The sequence below is a fragment of the Pelobates fuscus genome, chromosome 11 (genome assembly GCF_036172605.1).
Source record: "Pelobates fuscus isolate aPelFus1 chromosome 11, aPelFus1.pri, whole genome shotgun sequence".
NCBI classification, from domain to species: Eukaryota; Metazoa; Chordata; class Amphibia; order Anura; family Pelobatidae; genus Pelobates; species Pelobates fuscus.
Genome location: NC_086327.1, coordinates 33,069,686 through 33,089,237, shown reverse-complemented (window position 1 = coordinate 33,089,237; position 19,552 = coordinate 33,069,686). Strand labels below are relative to the sequence as shown.

The 19,552-nt window shown below is 42.8% G+C and overlaps 1 protein-coding gene across 2 annotated transcripts in view; it reads left to right on the top strand.

Moving 5' to 3' along the window:
* The first annotated feature begins 10,599 nt into the window (after positions 1-10,599).
* Positions 10,600-19,552, top strand: part of LOC134577545 (carcinoembryonic antigen-related cell adhesion molecule 3-like) — a 48,096-nt gene continuing 39,143 nt past the window's right edge. For both annotated transcript variants that reach the window (XM_063436329.1, XM_063436331.1), the window contains exons 1-2: positions 10,600-10,718; positions 17,527-17,871. In XM_063436329.1, coding sequence (XP_063292399.1) covers positions 10,697-10,718; positions 17,527-17,871 — 367 coding nt within the window. In that variant the 5' untranslated portion in view covers positions 10,600-10,696. The remainder of the gene's footprint in view (positions 10,719-17,526; positions 17,872-19,552) is intronic.

The following is a 19,552-nucleotide window of genomic DNA, read 5'->3' as shown; positions in this document are numbered from 1 at the left end:
GGCTCCCGGCATCAGTAGACAGCCCGCGCTGTGTGAGGGAGCAGAGAGAACACAGCTCCCTCGCCGCGTCTGATATGGAGACAGGCGCCTGCCGGGGGGGTCCATCAGGTGGCCATTAGGCCACCTCTTGGGCCCCCCCATGAGAGGGGAAACACGGGGGGCAATTGGGGTGACATTTTTTGCCGCCCCCTGAGTGCCTGCAGGAACAACGGGAACGGCGTTCCTGCTGTAAAAAAAGTGCAGGAACGCCGTTCCCACGTGTTCCTGCAGGACTCAAACCCTGGTCCTCTTCAACTTATTGTTAATGTAAGTTTTTATAGTTTTATTGTTTATTGTTAAATCTCCCCCTCTTGTAATATTGTAAAGCCCTATGGAATTTGTTGGTGCTATATAAATGCCAATAACAACAATAATAATAATGGCATTGTTTATTGTGTCCAAGCCTCCTGACCCTAGTCAGCTCTGTGGCACATTCAGTACTGTTCCTCAGTAATAAAATTAAAATAAAATTCTGGGGGTAGGAATCGTCACCTTGTGAGCATTTCCTATTTAGGATGCTTGTTACTCATGTACTGCAACCAAGAAGTGGAAAAACTTTTTTTCCCTCACCTCTCTTCGTAGCATTGTGTGTCTATTGTGTTCTGTACAGTATCTAAGTTGTTCCTAGAAAAAAAATACTTTTAAAATTGCATAAAACATTTATCCCAACACTTAGCACACTAACTCTTTTGAGTCTTTTTTTCCTAATGAGTCTACATGTTATAAATTGAATTTTCTTGAACAAATAAATGACTTGCGAAATTCCCATCAAAGTTGTCAAGTCGGAAAGGCTCGGCAGTGGGGCTGCAATACTTGCACCGAATATCTCAGACGAAATCTACTTGAGCTGTCATTGGCTCTTAGGGAGTGATTATTCCTCATAGTCTATAATTCCTTCCCACCATTTAGCGCTCTCCTGGCTGGTTGGGAAAGGTGGAAACACAAGGGGTAAAGGTGACCGGGGAAGTGAGGGTGGAGTGGCCGATTTCAGTTCCAGGGCAATGATGGCTAAGTGCCATCAGTTACGGCTTGTTGCCAAATGGCTGTCAAGGAGAGAGCGCTTCTGATAAATTTGAAAGAGGGAAGGTATCAAACCAGGGGAACACAGTCCGTTCAGTTAAACCACAGGGAATATAGGTAGTGATGTCGCGAACTGTCCGCCGAACCGCTCGTGAACATTTTGCCGGCGAACAATAGCGTGTTCGCGGCGAAACGAACATACGCAATTTCCGGTCCGCTCCCTATACATCATCATTGAGTGAACTTTGGCCCGGAACCTCACAGTCAGCAGACACATTCCAGCCAATCAGGAAGTGTCTGCTGACTGTGAGGTTCCGGGCCAAAGTTCACCCAATGATGACGTATAGGGGGCGGACCGGAAATTGCGTATGTTCGTTTCGCCACGAACACGCTATTGTTTGCCGGCGAAATGTTCGCGAACGGTTCGGCGGACAGTTCGCGACATCACTAAATATAGGCAACCAAACAGGGATAGGGGGTAGAGGGGTGCAGAGGATAATGGAGTGGATGAAGCCCATATCCCAACAAGCTACTACCAGTAATTTAGGAGTTATACTCCAACCATGGTTTCCACAACTCACAGAAAAATGTAGAAGTGTGATGTAGAAAAGCAGTTAGCTTGCAATTTGCATGTTATCTTTAGGGAAGGTGGGCAGTCACTTTTCAGTCAAGTCTCTGCAGGTGGCAATGGTGATCCCAAACAGTAACTTATTCTTATAAGACTTAAGTGCTTCTATTAGTTTAGATAAGAGGAAAGTCCATGGAAATATTGGGATGGGTTTTCGAGAGAACGGTCTCACATAGTTGGTGAATTTCTTTCCAGAATGCAGTGAGCATATCCACCACATGTGCACATATGTAGAGAGAGCCACACATTTGCCAACAAAGGTCTTAGGGTGTATGCCCCATGCGATGGAGTGAAATAGACTTAACATGCCATCTGAGCATCATTTTAATTCCTTGTTCCTGTAAAGGAACCCACAGATGCTTTTGCCATGCATTCCCATCTCCCATGATATCAGTCCCCAGGTTCGACTCCCATCTCTGCACACATGGCAGATCATTCCAATCTACAATTGATGTTAGCCATGAATAAAGCGTGTTGGCAAGGAGTAAAGCATTGAAATTAAACCTTTAACATATATGTCTGGCTCATTCAGACAAAGTCATAAATAGAAGTCTGGAAGGACTGCGGATAAGAACCAGTCACTGGGATCTGGATGGTCTGGAATAGATAAAGTAAATGTGGCCTAATATTCATCTTAATGTTGTGTACTTTTCCCACCAAGGAGATGGCAAATATGTCATTATTGATAAAGGAGAAACCCAAAACATTTGTTCAGTCTTATTTTTTGTTTTTGGGTACTGCAGTAACCTCACCTCTATCTCTATATGGCCACCCAGGAGATTACTTTTCCCAATCTTCAATGTCTATTTTTAAGGCAGAAACAATTGGAGGATAATTAGTGATATAAAGATCTGATGGCAGTACAGGTTTATGTACAATGACCAGATAATGGACAAAGGAGGAAAAGAACTGCAGATGGAAGGTTTCTGACAACTGTCTGCAATCCTCCTGTGGGATGTGTATAGAGAGTGTAATGGATTTTTAGATAATCACGTTACAACCTGGCAGGGATTAAAAGTTATGAAGCACCAAAAACAGTGCAGGAAGGTAAGAGGCCAGATGGATGATGGGGAGTATAAGGTTTTTCATGTAAGCAGCGACCTTGTAGTCCTTTAAAGTCTTTTACAACCCAGCTGTTGCATTTGAGAGAGGAGTGGCTCAATAGATAGGGCAAACAAAACATGCGTCAATGGACACCACTAGGAAAAGGAGAGGCCTGGAATTTATGGAGATATGTGCCGTAGGTAAGTGGTGAAAAGCTGCTGCAGCTTTGATAAATGAGGCAGAAATTGAAGGTGTTTCAGTAAAGTAAATAAAAAAGGTGACTCATTTCAGTCAAACATTTACTCTACATCCAAAGAGATGAGCAAATAAGGCATGTTGCTGGTCCACGCATACCATGGAAGATCTATATTTTGTCTGGTGTTCTCGTACTTCTGTCTACCTGGAATACAACCCGCCTGGTCTAGATGGATAAGGTTTACCAAAAATATTAGCATCAGTGTTGATGAGGCAAAGGGGTCTATAACTGCCAGAAAAATGTATGGTTTACCTAGTTTTGTTAATTAAGATGATGTTGGCCAGAAATGAGTATTCTGGAAAGGGACTACACTCCCATAGAGATTGAAACAAATCCTGGAACTGGGAAGTCAGCTCATTTGATAATGTTTTATTACAGGCCATTGTGAAGCCATCTGGGCCCGGTACTTTATGAGTTTTCATGGAAGAAATAGCCCGCACCACCTTCTCCTTAGAAACTGGGGCCAACAAATGCTCTAACTGTCATTCTTTCAACTGTTGTAGGGCTAACTGGTCCAGAAAGAATTAGATTTTTCCAGTAAAATGGGATCCCCTGAGGTGTGGGAGGGAGTGTGATTATAAATTTCTGAGTAAAGTCTGATCCTTGGAAAAATTAAGGAGTCAATGTGGGAATAAGAGGTGAGGGCAAGAGAAAATTGTGTAGTTCCTGACCAACGGGTGTTGGGCCCTCCAGATGTCCAATAGGCATTCATCTTGGACTAACTAGATATAATAGATGGGGGCCCATCGGGGTATCGGAGTGATCCACTGTGGGGCAGAGCACAGCATTAAAATCACAGCCCAGATTAACAGAATCTTCCACAAAGCTCCACAAAACTTTTAATAGCCTCTTGGAGGACGTGCATATATATGGTATATATGGTGCATATATACATCCAAAAGTATATTTAAGAGAGGGAATTGAACATTTAAGCAGTAGAACCCTATCCTGGTTATCCATAAATTGATCATGAATAGTCAGTGGGTTGTTCTTATGTACAAAAATGGAGACTCCATTCCGTTTTGGAAGGGTGGAGAATACCCTCGTATAGAGACCATCTTGTATGCATCTCTTGAATAAGGGTCAAGTCGGCCTTGAGGAGGAGTTCCCTGAATGAGAGTTTACACCCTTAACCCCTTAATGACCAAACTTCTGGAATAAAAGGGAATCATGACATAAGTCCCCAGGTGATCATGACATAAAAGGGAATCATGACATAAGTCCCCAGGTGACTGTTACAGTGGGTAGAAGAACGAAAGAGAAATAACAATATGGTAACATTGTCTCAGTGCTAGACACGTGCAATTTGTTTCGGTCCAAATATGTATTCGGACGAATTTCGTGAAATTCAGACATTTGGGTACTTCCGAATGTCCGAATTGCCTGTGGCTGCTCACTGTTAAAAAAAAAAAACAATTGCCCCCCGCACCCCACCCCTGAGCAGCGGGTGGGGGCCCTAAATTATAATAAGGATCTAATGTCCTCCCCCTGGCCCCCACCCCTGAGCGGTGGATCGGGGCCCTAAATTATAATAAGGGGGGGAACCTTATGTCCTCCCCCCTGGCCCCCACCCCTGAGCGGTGGGTGGGGGCCCTAAATACTTTATCCACCAATCAGAGAGTTATGAGTCAAATTACACAGCGTGGGAAAATTCCAAAGAACTTTCCCACGCTGTGTAAAATGACACAGAGCACTCTGATTGATGGATTTCAAACCAACCAATCAGAGTGCTGTGACAGGTACATGTATAGACTTACCTGTCAGTCTCTTCATTTACCTGTCAGAGCACTCTGATTGGATGGCTTAAACCCACCAATCAGAGTGCTCTGAGCCTAATTGCAGGGCGGGGCAAGGCTTTATAAGCCTTCCCCTGCCCTGCAGAGCTCAGTCTGCGCGGAGCCCTCCATGGGTGAAGAAGGATTATTATTTTTTTTTGTGCTCGTTTTTTTTTTTTTTATTGCATCGATTATTATGTTTTTTTATTTGGCCTTTTTTGGGGCTGAAAAAAGAAGATTTTAGGAGAAAGAAGACATCGAATGGTAAGTTATTATTTTTTTTTTTACAGGATCTAGGTAGGGGGATCATTTTTTTTCGGGGGGGAGGGGGTGACTAGGGGTTTGGGGACCCCTAGTCACCTGGGGGACACATATTTTTTTTATGGCCCCCACCCGCCGCTCAGGGGTGGGGGCCGGGGGAGAGGACAATAGGTCCCCCCCTTTATTAGTATTTAGGGCCCCCACCCACCGCTCAGGGGTGGGGGCCACGGGGGAGGACATTAGGTTCCCCCCTTATTAGTATTAAGGGCCCCCACCCGCCGCTCAGGGGTGGGGGCCAGGGGGGAGGACATTAGGTTCCCCCCTTATTAGTATTTAGGGCCCCCACCCGCCGCTCAGGGGTGGGGGCCAGGGGGGAGGACATTAGGTCCCCCCCTATTAGTATTTAGGGCCCCTACCCGCCGCTCAGGGGTGGGGGCCAGGGGGGAGGACATTAGGTTCCCCCCCTTATTAGCATTTAGGGCCCCCACCCACTGCTCAGGGGTGGGGGCCAGGGGGGAGGACATTAGGTCCCCCCCCTTATTCGTATTAAGGGCCCCCACCCACCGCTCAGGGGTGGGGGCCAGGGGGAGGACATTAGGTTCCCCCCCTTATTAGTATTTAGGGCCCCCACCCGCCGCTCAGGGGTGGGGGCCAGGGGGGAGGACATTAGGTCGCCCCCTTATTAGTATTTAGGACCCTACCCGCCGCTCAGGGGTGGGGGACAGGGGGGAGGACATTAGGTCCCCCCTTATTAGTATTTAGGGCCCCCACCCACCGCTCAGGGGTGGGGGCCAGGGGGGAGGACATTAGGTCCCCCCCCTTATTTTACTGTAGGGCCCCACCCACTGCTCAGGGGTGGGGGCCAGGGGGGAGGACATTAGGTCCCCCCCCTTATTAGTATTTAGGGCCCCCACCCGCCGCTCGGGGGTGGGGGCCAGGGGGGAGGACATTAGGTTCCCCCCTTATTAGTATTTAGGGCCCCCACCCGCCGCTCAGGGGTGGGGGCCAGGGGGAGGACATTAGGTCCCCCCCCTTATTAGTATTTAGGGCCCCCACCCGCCGCTCAGGGGTGGGGGCCAGGGGGGAGGACATTAGGTTCCCCCCCTTATTAGTATTTAGGGCCCCCACCCGCCGCTCAGGGGTGGGGGCCATGGGGGAGGACAATAGGTCCCCCCCCATCATTTTACTTAAGGGCCCCAATTTAGGTCTTTCAGCCTTTTGGTAGATAACTCCCTAATACCATGGGAATTAGGGAGTTATCTACTAAGCGGCTGCAATAGAAGTGCCGAAGTTCCGAAATTCCAAAGTTCCGAAGTGTCAAAGTGCTGAAGTTGCCGAAGTTCCGAAGTGCTGAAGTGCCGAAGTACCGAAGTGTCCGAAGTTCCGAAGTGTTGAACTGCCGAAGTGCCGAAGTTACAAAGCATTGAAGTGCCGAATTGCCGAAGTCCCGAATTGCGAAAATTCTGGATTTCGGAATGCCGAACCGAAACTTTTCCCCATGCACATGCCTACTCAGTGCAAACATAAAGAAAGTACTACCCCAACCAGGGGTAAACAACAAACTATTAGCTTGGCTCAAAGAGACTACCAGAGAGCAGAGAAAAAAGGAGGGGCTAAGGAGGATGTCAGCTTCATGTATCTCCTCAGGCAGGCCCCTCAGTCTGATGCTATTCCTCCTGGACCGGTTGAAGAGGTCCTCCACTGAAGATTTCAGTCTCTTCACCCTTTGTCTTTTAAATTTGAGGTCCTTTGTCCCAGGTCCTGTATCTCAGCTGAGATTTGCTTAGCCCTTTCATCTTTTTTCAACCCTTCAAAGCATGCTCCACCGAGGAGAGCTTAAGAAACAGGTAATCCACATGTTGCCTTGTTGCCGCTGGGGCGGAGGGATCCAGGCCTTATTCACTGCGTTTGGGCTCCAAGGCACACAAGCGTTGCCATTTTGTGCCATCGGTTTTCCATTGGGCTCCAAAAATCAGAGCAATTTGAGCTCCCGAATCCCGGCTCATACAAGGCAACATCAATCCCAGAGTTCAGGGGATATGGGAGTATGGGGACAGGACAGGGGAAAAAAGGGGAGAAAAGGCTGCGCCAAGAGATACAATAAAATAAGTCCCAATAAAAATATAAAAAGGATATATATAAATATATATAAAAGTCAATATAAAGAGGAGGATAAATGTCTATGTTGCGCTGGTGTTCTCTCTTCTTATGATGCTTTGGATCCTCCCGTGATATGTAAAATATAAAAGGGAAAAGGACCAATGGTGCAGATTGTGGGGTACGTGGAAAATGAAGAATAAAGATGTAATAAACTCACATTTGTATGAGCTATAACCAGCTCAGGTGGAATGGGCGTTCTGCAGTATAATCCCTGCTAGTAGGATATCAGGAAATCCTGATCCACTGGTGCTGTCCAATTCTCAGGAGAAGGGAGAAAAATATATAACAGATAGTGCTCTCTGAAGATAAGATGTGGTATATACAAAACAAAATAAATATACTCACAGTATACAGTGCAGATGACACTGCACTTGAGATATGGCGTGGGTGGTATAATCCCCACCTTAGGATATATAAAATGCCAGGAAAGGATAATATAAAATTGGAGTGATAAAAATATATATAATAAAAATATGAATGGCACAGAGATAAAGCCAAACGTAATTTATTATTAAAAGTATACAATAAAATCCATTAACGCGTTTCACCTCAAGGGTTTTATAAAAAAAAATTCCATTTTGATAAAACCCTTGAGGTGAAACGCGTTAATGGATTTTATTGTATACTTTTAATAATAAATTACGTTTGGCTTTATCTCTGTGCCATTCATATTTTTATTATATATATTTTTATCACTCCAATTTTATATTATCCTTTCCTGGCATTTTATATATCCTAAGGTGGGGATTATACCACCCACGCCATATCTCAAGTGCAGTGTCATCTGCACTGTATACTGTGAGTATATTTATTTTGTTTTGTATATACCACATCTTATCTTCAGAGAGCACTATCTGTTATATATTTTTCTCCCTTCTCCTGAGAATTGGACAGCACCAGTGGATCAGAATTTCCTGATATCCTACTAGCAGGGATTATACTGCAGAACGCCCATTCCACCTGAGCTGGTTATAGCTCATACAAATGTGAGTTTATTACATCTTTATTCTTCATTTTCCACGTACCCTACAATAAAAAACAAAAGTCTCTACTCTAATTTTAACAGAGATTTAATGGAACCAAAAGCAACCAGTAAGACATTTTGAACAAAAAAGAGATTGTGTATTTACCAGGGAGAAAATGCAGTCTAGCAGGGGCGTAACTAGGAAACACAGAGACTTGGTACAAGAATAAAAAAGGCCTATCTTTGCTCCCCCCACTCACACCTGAGTAGAGTGGGTGTGGTAGTTGACTGTGATTGTGTGGGTGTTGGTTGAGTGTGATTCTGTGTAGGACTTGGCTGAGTGTGATTGTGTGTGGCTGGCAGAGTGTGCTTGTATATGGTGTTTGGCTGTGTGTCAGTGTGAAATGATTGGCCATGCTTGGGGTCACTCCAAAACCACGGCAATCCTCCATGCTGATACTAACATGCTTGCTTCACTGGCATCAGTGCGTCCCATACTCCCCCAGCAAGAGCCTGCTGGAGGAGTAACAGTAACAGGGAGCAAGAGGACAGCCTGTTACTTAGTCTATGGCACTCGACGCTGTGTGCCACTAGAATACAGATCTAATGTTGAGGATTGTATTGACAGGTAGGGGAGGGACATTTTTAAAGAGCTTTAAATTAAAATCTATAAATTTGCTAGCATTTATGCTAACGCAACATACCATTGGAAGTTAATTATTATTAATAATGCTTTTTAAAGGCCAACTATAGTGCCAGGAAAACAAACTCGCTTTCCTAGTACTATAGGGTTAGAACCCCTTCAGCCACTTACCCTTCTCCAGCGCCGGGCTCCCTCAGCGCTCGTGACCTCTCCTCCCCCTGCTGACATCAGCTCCGAATGAGCATTTGCGGCAATAGCCGGGCGCGCATTCAAACAGACCATAGGAAAGCATTACTCAATGCTTACCTATGGACGTCCACCGTCTTCTCACTGTGATTTCACTGTGATTTTCACAGTGAGAATCGCGGAAGCGCCTCTAGCGGCAGTCAGTGAGACAGCCACTAGAGGCTGGATTAACCCTCAGTGAAACAGCAGTTTCTCTGAAACTGCTATGTTTTCAGCTGCAGGGTTAAAACTAGAGGGACCTGGCAGCACCCAGACCACTTCATTAAGCAGAAGTGGTCTGGGTGCCTGGAGTGTTCCTTTAACTTATTTTACGGTATATACAGTTTAACATAATACACATTTATTAATAATACTTGAACGTGTATATATACTGTGTGTATGCACATACATATATACATACACACATATATGCATAAAATTACAAATCATATTCATTGAATGAAACTATATTTTTTAATTTAACATTTTTATACATATAGCTAGTATATTTCATGACGCTCACAGAATATCTAATAAAAGAGACTGACTTAAATGATAATCTAAAAAAAAAATATATACAGTAAAAGAGAAACTAAAAAACATAGAGTACTATTGCACGTTCACTTATAGTGTTAGGAGTGAATAAAGTGCACTCACAAACTAAAATTTGATTGTAGGCACATCAAAATAGTCACTAGACCACGTCACTTCCTCCAAGCAATGATGATGAACCATGCAGGGGAGAGATAAACGAATAAAGAGAAGAAGAGTCGTATGATATGGACACAATCCTTTTTTTTTTTACAAATTCACTTACACGATAAAAATAAACGAGCATATCAACAAACAATTCAGGAACATGGAATCCCCACTGATGTCCCAGAGTTATTGATTTTTCAGAATCTGCCCTAGCCTTCTCTTAATACATGATCTTCCTGTTTTATTATGCAAAAGGATTTCCCAGATTTGGTCTCATTTATTTATATACCCTTTTCAGTATATGATGTTATTAATTCTTATTTATTCTAATTATCTTTCCCCTGTGAAAATTCTATATTTGCATTTAGTCTGTTATCTATTCATTTTTATTAAACCCCCACCCCCTCATCTTCTTACCAATATTAACTATATTTTGTAGCTGTTTTAATCATATCAGGAGTAAAAAATATGACCAGAGAGCTTACATTTGTTTTTATTTGTGTTTTTATTCTATTTACATGTGCACCACACACTACAGCCTATATCTCCCCCAAAAACCTTACAGACCCTATTCAAGAAAAATATGATTTGGATGCTAACTAAAATGTGTAGGTGACTTAAAAAAAATGCAGTCCCTTCTGAACAGGCCATAAAATGATGGAAATAAAATGTCTACCTGGTGTTATTTTTTTATAAATTCTTCTTTTTACATTATGTATTTGAATTCCAGCTATAGCGTGGACGGAAGCTAGGCCTATGAACATCTCTAGGGGTAATGTGCCGTGTAAGCTGAGCATGATAGGAGTCGCACACCGCAGAATCTAACGTTCCATTTCTCTAACCCTTCCTTTGTGGGACGATCCCATAGTATAAGGCGTGGTAAAACGAAAGTGAAAGTAGACATTGTAACCATTTCCTGGTGGTACTGTACTGATCGAGGTCTGTGACCTGCCAGAAACACCGACCCCACAAACCTTACAGCATGTTTTGTATAGCACTGATAGGTAAGTGTCAAATAACACACTGGGACACTGTCACACTGAGCCGGGCACATGATCAGCACACACAGTGTACACACAGTGAGTACATGGGCCGCGCCTTAGCATGATCACCGCTTGTATTCCATTATGACTTGACACACTGCTAGTGTATGACCTGTGCTGTGTGAGACGAAGACACGGTATTGGGACAGTAATTCTGTATAATTCGACATTTTCTCAGGGTTTAATTCTTTAATGTATACGATCTGCCAGTAATGTATTGTAAAATCTATAGATGCAGCTATAATTAAGAATTATTAGTGTTTTTTTTTATCTATAGACATATCTAGAAGGGCTGCTACTGTCAGGTATGCATGTACATATAATGTCTGTTAGTGTTCTCTTATAATATAAAATGTCTGTTACAATTCTCTTATAATATGTATGGATGTCTCTGTAATGTCTGTTAGTGTTCTCTTATAATACAAAATGTCTGTTAGTGTTCTCTCGTAATACATGTGCTTAGCAGGGGTTAAATCGGACTGATACTTAGTGAAATCAATAATAGAAAATAATGTAACCATCACATAAATACATAATAATAAATAAAACACAGACTCAGAACTGTTGCAGAAAAGTCTTTTATTAAGTCTGAAATTAATGCAACCAATACTTAAAGCGGCACTGTCATGCTGAACGTATCTTTCCCCAATTGATTCATCTTCTCTCCCTCTCTCAGGATCTGTTCTTCATTTCTTCCTGTCTGCTCTAGTTTTCTTTAAAACTTAAGAAAAAGTAGGGACTATTTCTCTTATGGAGGTTTCCTACGCAGTGACCTGCGGTGACCAGCGGAGGAGCAAAGTGTGCTTAGTTTCCGGTGGTCACAGCAATTTTCTCATGATCCTTGGGTTTCTTCCCTGTTCCCACGATGCCTCCTGTCAGTATTGCCGAACGTCCTGTCACTTAGACAGGTCACCGGCAAAACTGACGAATTGCGTTCTAACAGTTTCTCCATTCGTGTTAGAACGCAATTCGGGACTTTGTTCGTATCGGAATTTTATTCAAATGAATGAAACTCCGATCCTATTCATTGCCGCGGATGCATCTTGCAGCTGCTTAGTAAATAACTCCCTAATTCCCACGGTATCAAGGAGCTATCTACTAAAAGGCTGAAATACCTAAATTGGTCTTTCAGCCACATTTACTAATACTAAGTAAAGATTACTTAGTATTAGTAAATAATCTGCCCCTACTCGCTATACTGCGAGTAGGGGCATGTCTAGTAAGCAGTGAGCAGCCCCCCAAAAAACCTACTGTCCTCCCCCCACCCCTGCGCAGTGGGTGGAGCTACTGTCCTCCCCCCCTGCACGGCGGGTGGGGGCCATAAATTACAATGGGGGGACCTACTGTCCTCCCCCCTTCCCCCACCCCTGCGCGGTAGGTGGGGGCCATAAATTACAATGGGGGGGACCTACTGTCCTCCCCCCCAGCCCCCACCCTTGAGCGGTGGGTGGGGGCCATAAAGATAATGAGGGGGGGACCTACTGTCCTCCCCCCCCTGCCTCCACCCTTGAGCGGTGGGTGGGGGCCATAAAGATGAGGGGGGGACCTACTGTCCTCCCCCCCCCCTGGCCCTAAGACAAATTCCCCCCCCCCCCCATCAAAGGTGACTAGGGGTCCCTAAGCCCCTAGCCACCCACCCAAATAAAAAGTTACCCCCTACCTACCCCCCTCACCCTAAAAAATAGTGAGGGGGGAATAAAATAACTAACCTGTAAAGAAAAATTAAACCTACCATTTGACGTCTTCTTTTTTCTAAAATCTTTCATTTTTTCAGCCCCAAAAAAGGCCAAATAAAAAACCATCATACCTGTCGAACTTAAAATAAAATAAAAAACCCAAGCGCAAAAAAAAAAACCTGACGAAAAAGAAAAAATCAGATGCTAAAAAAAATTAATCCATCTTTACCCATGGAGGGCTCCCCGCAGACTGAGCTCCGCAGGGCGGGGTAAGGCTTATAAAGCCTTGCCCCACCCTGCAATTAGGCTAAGAACACTCTGATTGCTTGGTTTAAGCCAATCAGAGAGCTGTTTGTCATTTTACACAGGGTGGGAAAATTCCAAAGAACTTTCCCAGGCTGTGTAAAATGACAAAGAGCACTCTGATTGGCTTAAACCAACCAATTAGAGTGTCCTTAGCCTAATTGCAGCGCGAGGCAAAGCTTTCTAAGCCTTCCCCCGTCCTGCAGAGCTCAGTCTGCGCGGAGCCCTTCATGGGTGAAGAAGGATTATTTTTTTTACGCTCAGGTTTTTTCTTTTTCGTCAGGATTTTTTTTTTGCGCTCAGGTTTTTTATTTTATTTTAAGTTCAACGGGTGTGATGTTTTTTTTTTTTTTTTTTTAATTCTTTATTTTTGTTGTGCATTATGGGTTACAAGCAATCCTGTTATGCCACGACAGCAGTCACAGGTATATCAACTTAACATCATCATGACAAGTTTAATCTGCACATTTTTTGTGAGTAGGTATGCGTACTAGTACGTGCAATCAACGTTAACAATGAGCGAATTATTGAAAGTTATGCTTATTAAAACGTACATATCATGGAAAAGTTGTTAGAGGAGAGACAAAGGAGAAGAACAAGGTTTGAGCATACAATCAGGGTGTGATTGCCCCCACATAATGCCTTTTGTGGGACACGTTTAGAACCACGAGGATTGACATCCTGGGTGAAATACCACCCTTTGAAGGGACACTATAGGCACCCAGACCACTTCAGCTCATTGAAGTGGTCTGGGTGCACTGTCTCTATTGCACTTTGAGCTGCAATGTAAAACAATGCAGATCCAGAGAAACTGCAATATTTATATGGCAGCACTAAGTCTGCCGTTAGTGGCTGTTTACCAGACAGCCACTGGAGGCGCATCCTGGATCCTAAACTACTTTTGGTTCAGTAACTGATGCTGGACGTCCTCACACTCTGCATGAGGGCATCCAGCGTTAGCTATTTCCCCATTGGAAAGCTTTGATTCAATGCTTTCCTATGGGGATGCCAAAAGCGCGTGCGGCATTCACCATGCATACGCATTAGCGCCCGCTCGCCGAGGACCCTCGAAGGAGGCAGAACCACAATTCAACGCCGAGGAACATCAGCACTGGGATCAGGTAAGTAAATAAAGGGTTTTAAACTCTTTATTTACTGTGGCAGGAGGGGCACGAGGGAGGGGGAAGCAGAAGGAGTGGCAATAGTGCCGGGAATACAGCTTTGTATTCCTGGCACTATGGTATCCCTTCAAATGCCCGAAATCTATTTTCAGACACCCCATTAACGCCGCAAAATCCTTGCAATGCCTGGATAGGGTTGAGGAAATTCAGGTAGCGAATGCTTTACAGGCATCCGCATAAAACAAGCACAAAAATGGAAGCCATGGATGGAATTTGTGGCAAGGGGCAATGGGCGGGCAATAGATCAACCTGGAGATTAGACATGGGGATTGGGAGCATTACTTCCATTTTCTTTTCTACCTATCTATTTTCCACTTACCTGTTGTTCTTTTACATTCACATAAACATTAAAAAAATGCCGAACGCTGAAGATATAATAATTATAACTGGGGATATTCAAACAAAAAAATAAAACATTTTCTTAATGAGAATCTGATTTAGAGGTCACATAGAGGCAAATGCACAATAGGTTCCGAGATATAATACTCACAGTGACGGTGGGAGACATGGCCACTGCTTGCACCTTACTATGAGACTTACATACTTGAGGAATGAGCCCTGATTGAGGTGAGTTGGATTCACTATAAATAAAACACTACCAGCAGATAAGTCCACGTAGTAGAAAATATAACTCAATACCTACCTCGCAGTGTACTTCGAAATTAGTTCCATAGCGCTTAAGTACCGCTGAGGACTGTTCGTGGGTTTTGTTCATGCGAATGGCCGCCACGGAGCTAGAGTTCGTTTCCATTTGAATGAAGGGAAAGTGCCGAACCAGGGGCACAGAGGGAAAACTGCTAATGGCTGCTGTGCAGGGTAACTCCTGAATGGGGTCGCAGACCTGGACTATAGTTGGTGGGCAGGGGGCCAGCTTCCACACTCCTTTAGGAGTTCGTGGCAAACATCCGTGGAAAAGAGCGTTTGTCACATACGGGTCCTGCACAGCCAGACCATCCCTTTTGAAAGTTTGAGACCTGCGTGTCTCTCTATACTGTATGCAAACTGACATTTTTTGTTATGCAAAGATCCCTAATAAATACCATAATTTACAAAAATAATATTATATCATTATTATCAAAGAGTGCTAAGAACAATCGACATTATGATGAATACAAATTTAAATTTAAAAATGTAAACAATTTCCAACAAGGTGTAATGCCCTATCTACTTCTCCATCAGGACAATCTACTTGTCCTGACTTAAAATAATTACACCTAGAAAGATTGGAGCCACTGCTTAGAGCCCTGGACAACATTGACGAAGCTATTTGCTAAATTTTGAATTTCCACAATTTAAATCTGAATGGAAAATAGCTGATGTGGAAAAACTCCCTAACTCCACTATAGCCACTGGCTATATTTGCCACTTGGATTTGGAGATTTGTGGATTCTTATAAGTTTCTCACCCTGTGTCATCCCATAGTCTCGCCATTTGCCATTGTTTATGGTGTGTGTACTGTCTGTGTAATGTGTGTGTGCTGTGTGCTAGCTACATATTGTACATCGCTGCTAAATTTGCTGGTTCTATAAATAATAATACAATGTGCTTGTTGTGATGGCTGTGTGTAATGTGTGTGTGTGTGTGGAAAGTGCTGACTGTATGTGTGAAGTGTGCTGACTCATTTATGCATGTGGTGTGCTGGCTATGTTTAATGTGTGACTGTATGTAATGTGTATGAGTGGTGTGTGATGTGTGTGGGGGGTAGCTTGCCCTACGTACTGTGTGTGTGCTGGCTGTATGTGATATGTATGGGGGGTGGGGGGGGGGGACTGGCTGTATGTAATATGTGTGTGTGTGGGGTACTGTCTGCATGTGATGTGTGTGGGGTATGTGCTGGCTGTATACATGCCTCACTCCAATCAAGATTTCCGTGGGACACTTCCAAAATCGTCATGCTCTCCAGCTCTGATTTCCCCCACCCTCACCTGCAACAGGGCTAAAAGGGAAAAAACTGCGTGTCCTGGATGTCGAGTAATATGATTTCCACGTCCCCCCGAGTAACAGATAAAATCTTTCTGATGTCTGAATTTTATCTGTAATTATTTAAAACGTATTTATCTTTGTATTTAAAAGAATTGATGATTAAAACAGAACTGTCACTTCTTTGATAGTGACAGTTCTTCACTCCCTCCCACTAGTAAAAGTTACTGAAGTGCATGCTGGGTTTAGAAGTGCAGTGAAGATAATTGAAATATCTCAAAAATACATACAGTGGACTCCTGCCTATTCTTAACCCCTTAAGGACCAAACTTCTGGAATAAAAGGGAATCATGACATGTCACACATGTCATGTGTCCTTAGGGATTTTATAGTATTAAGAATACAAATATGTATTCCTAACTCTAAAATAACCTCTCTGAACCACCTGCCCCCCTCTCATGTAAAGGGTTAAAAAAAACTTTCAGTCACCTACCTGATTCCAGTGTCACTGGGTCAGCGTTTCGGCTTCACAGTACTTCTGTGTCCAGGAAGACATTGACCCATGTTGCTCCAGCACAGGTACACTAAACTATGTCAGGATAGCCAGGCACACCTTGTCTATGAAAAAACAAAGTTGGTTGGGAATGAAAACAAAATATATAAATAGTATATCCTGTAGGTAATTTTTAATTTGCTGTCAGATTTGTCTTTTTTTTTTTTTTTTTGGGTGTCCTCTCTGACATTCAAGTTGTTAAAAACACCAATAGCATAAAATACACAATGCTGGATGTGGAAGGAGGGGGTGGACGTGCCACAAGGGTTAAGCAAAAGTAGAAAACAATATACGGTACATGAGATGGACCGGCGCTAATAAATCAAACAGTAAATTACTTAGTAACTGAACAAAAAAGCACAAACACAACTGGTTACGACTAATAACAATAAGATACTATTTTTGTAAGAGTCCGGGGAAACAGTCCAAAATTTTAAATTTTCACCAAATTATCTTAATTCTTATAGAGCTTGATCCTTTATCCGTGGGTGAAGACACACAAGAAACGTGTAAATGCCCACTTGCATGATATGTTTGAAGCTCCATATCTATAAGAGAATCAAACTCTATTGGAAATGAGGTAATTTGGTGAAAATTTAAACATTTTGGACTGTGTCCCCTGGACTCTTTCACAATTTTCTATGCAAAAATAGTATCTTCTGCTATTAGGTGCAACCTGTTGTGTTTATGGTTTTCTGAGCCATGAGGGGTTCTTGGTGCAGTGTGAACATGTGCAACAATGCACCCATGCTGCACCTGCTGGAGACTAAGTGTCTGGTGTCCACAAGTAGCCGGCCACTAGAGAACAAACCTGTGACAGTTGGATGAAAGCCCAAAACCATGTTTGTTGAGAGGCGTTCTTCACAACCATCTTGTCATACCAAACAGCTCCAGGTCAGAGTTCCATACCTTGTCGGTGCCAAGACTGAAAACGTATCGCCAAAACAACTGATATAAAGTGTAGCTGTTTCACAATGAGATGCCTCTTCTCTGGCAAACAGTGAATAGGGCATGTCAGCATTGTTATTACTATTACGTTACAATCTGTCACCTGTCTGTGTTGGACTTTTATATATGGGCACCTCTGGTCTGAGTATCATATAAGTAATCCTGCTCCCAATTATTATGTCTTTCAGTTATCCTCAACTTGTGGGCACCTTTAACCAATGGAATTACAATTAATTTGGAACCGGTTAAACCGATTGTGAATAAGTCGGTGTACATGAATGTCACTAATGTTGCCAACGATATCCGAAGCTTTAATTGGTACAGAGGAGAAGTAATGGCATCAAACCAAATACTAAACTATATAGTCGGTTTGGACCCGGTACACGGAGACAAATATATTCCTAACTCTGTTGCTTTCAAAAATGGTACTTTATATATTCCAAATCTCCAGAAAGACTATGCAGGTATTTATACAGTACAGATACAAACAAGCTCTGGATCAGAACAGGCAAATGTGACATTGACTGTCTCAGGTGAGCGACTCCAATAATATGAAGATATACCGCATTATGCATAGCTATGTTTAGTGTATATATGCCGGGAGAAATAATCCTGTAAAATAAATATTGATGTGTAGCTAATGTATCTATGGGAAGTAGATGTTAAAGGAACCATAACAGTGCAGTTTTAGTTTGACATTTACCTGGTCCCCCGGGCACCTCCGGTCCAGGTACATAAAGCAGAAGTTGTTTTTCTTCAATAAATATGCTAGTTTCATCCCTATTTGAATTAAATGAATTGACTGACAGTCAGCTGATTCTCTATGCTAATGAATTAACATGGGTGAAATGGTGGTTATAGTGCTTAGAATCCCTTTAAACTATTTTAAAATGTTAAGTAAAAGAAAACTAAAACGTAAGACACAACATGACCAAAGCAGTAAAGGTCAGACACATGCTAATAAATATTGATTAGTAATACAAACAGGATGGATTAAAATGTACTATTACAGATTTCTAAAAGCAGATCTCATTATATTGGTGTATGTTTGCATAAGCAAACAATCCACCTGCATGGTAATTAAAAAAATAAAAAAAAACACTACTTTTATATGTCATTAAAGGGACACTATAGACACCCAAACCACTTCAGCTAATTCAAGTGGTCTGAGTGCAGTGTCCATATTGCACTTAGTGCTGCAATGTTTACATTGCAGCACTAAGTCTGCCTCCAGTGGCTGTCTCCCAGACCGCCACTGGAGGTGCTTCCTGGATCTTAACAGACTTTTGCTCCGGTAACTGACACTGGACGTCCTCACGCTCTGCATGAGGACATCTAGCGTCAGCTATTTCCCCATAGGAAAGCACTGGTTCCGTTGCTGTACTGTGGGGAGGTCTAATACGCACCCGGGGCAGAGGAGGAGGCAGAGCCGCGACCCAGCGCCAAGCGACATCAGTGCTGGGTTCAGGTAAGTAAATAAAGGATTTTTAACCCTTTATTTACTGACTGGGGGGGCGCGAGAGAGGGGGAGGCAGATGTAACAATAGTGCCAGGAATACAGCTCCCTGGCACTTATAGTATCCCTTTAACCCCTTAAGGACCAAACTTCTGGAATAAAAGGGAATCATGACGTGTCAGACATGTCATGTGTCCTTAAGGGGTTAAACAAATAAATATTCCATTATTTGTATGTTTTGAATCTGATCTGACAAATGTCTTTATTTGGGAAATAAGTTATAAGGGATATATGGCGCTATATACAATAATAATCCAGTGCGGTCTAAAAACAACTTAAAGTGTATTGTCACCCAGTACACTTAGCAGAAATCGTAAAATACCAAACCAAAAGTGTTAAAACGCACACAATGATACATTATTTTATTTTACCTTGTTTTTAAAAATGTGTGGTGGGTTGTTTTCAATATAACCATAAAAGGACCCTATATAACATAAGCATAGAAAAAATAAACCATAGTGCAATCTGTTAACACATAGATTACAGTAGTGTCTGATAGTGATCATGTTCCCTTCATTTTTTAAATATGCAAGTGATAAAGGAAATCTTTAAAAAAAATAGTTACCGTATATACTCAAGTATAAGCGGAGTTTTTCGGCACATTTTTTGTGCTGAAAAACCCTCACTCGGCTTATACTCGAGTCAATGTATTATGGCAATGTAAGTTATGGCAACTTACATTGCCATAATACAGACCA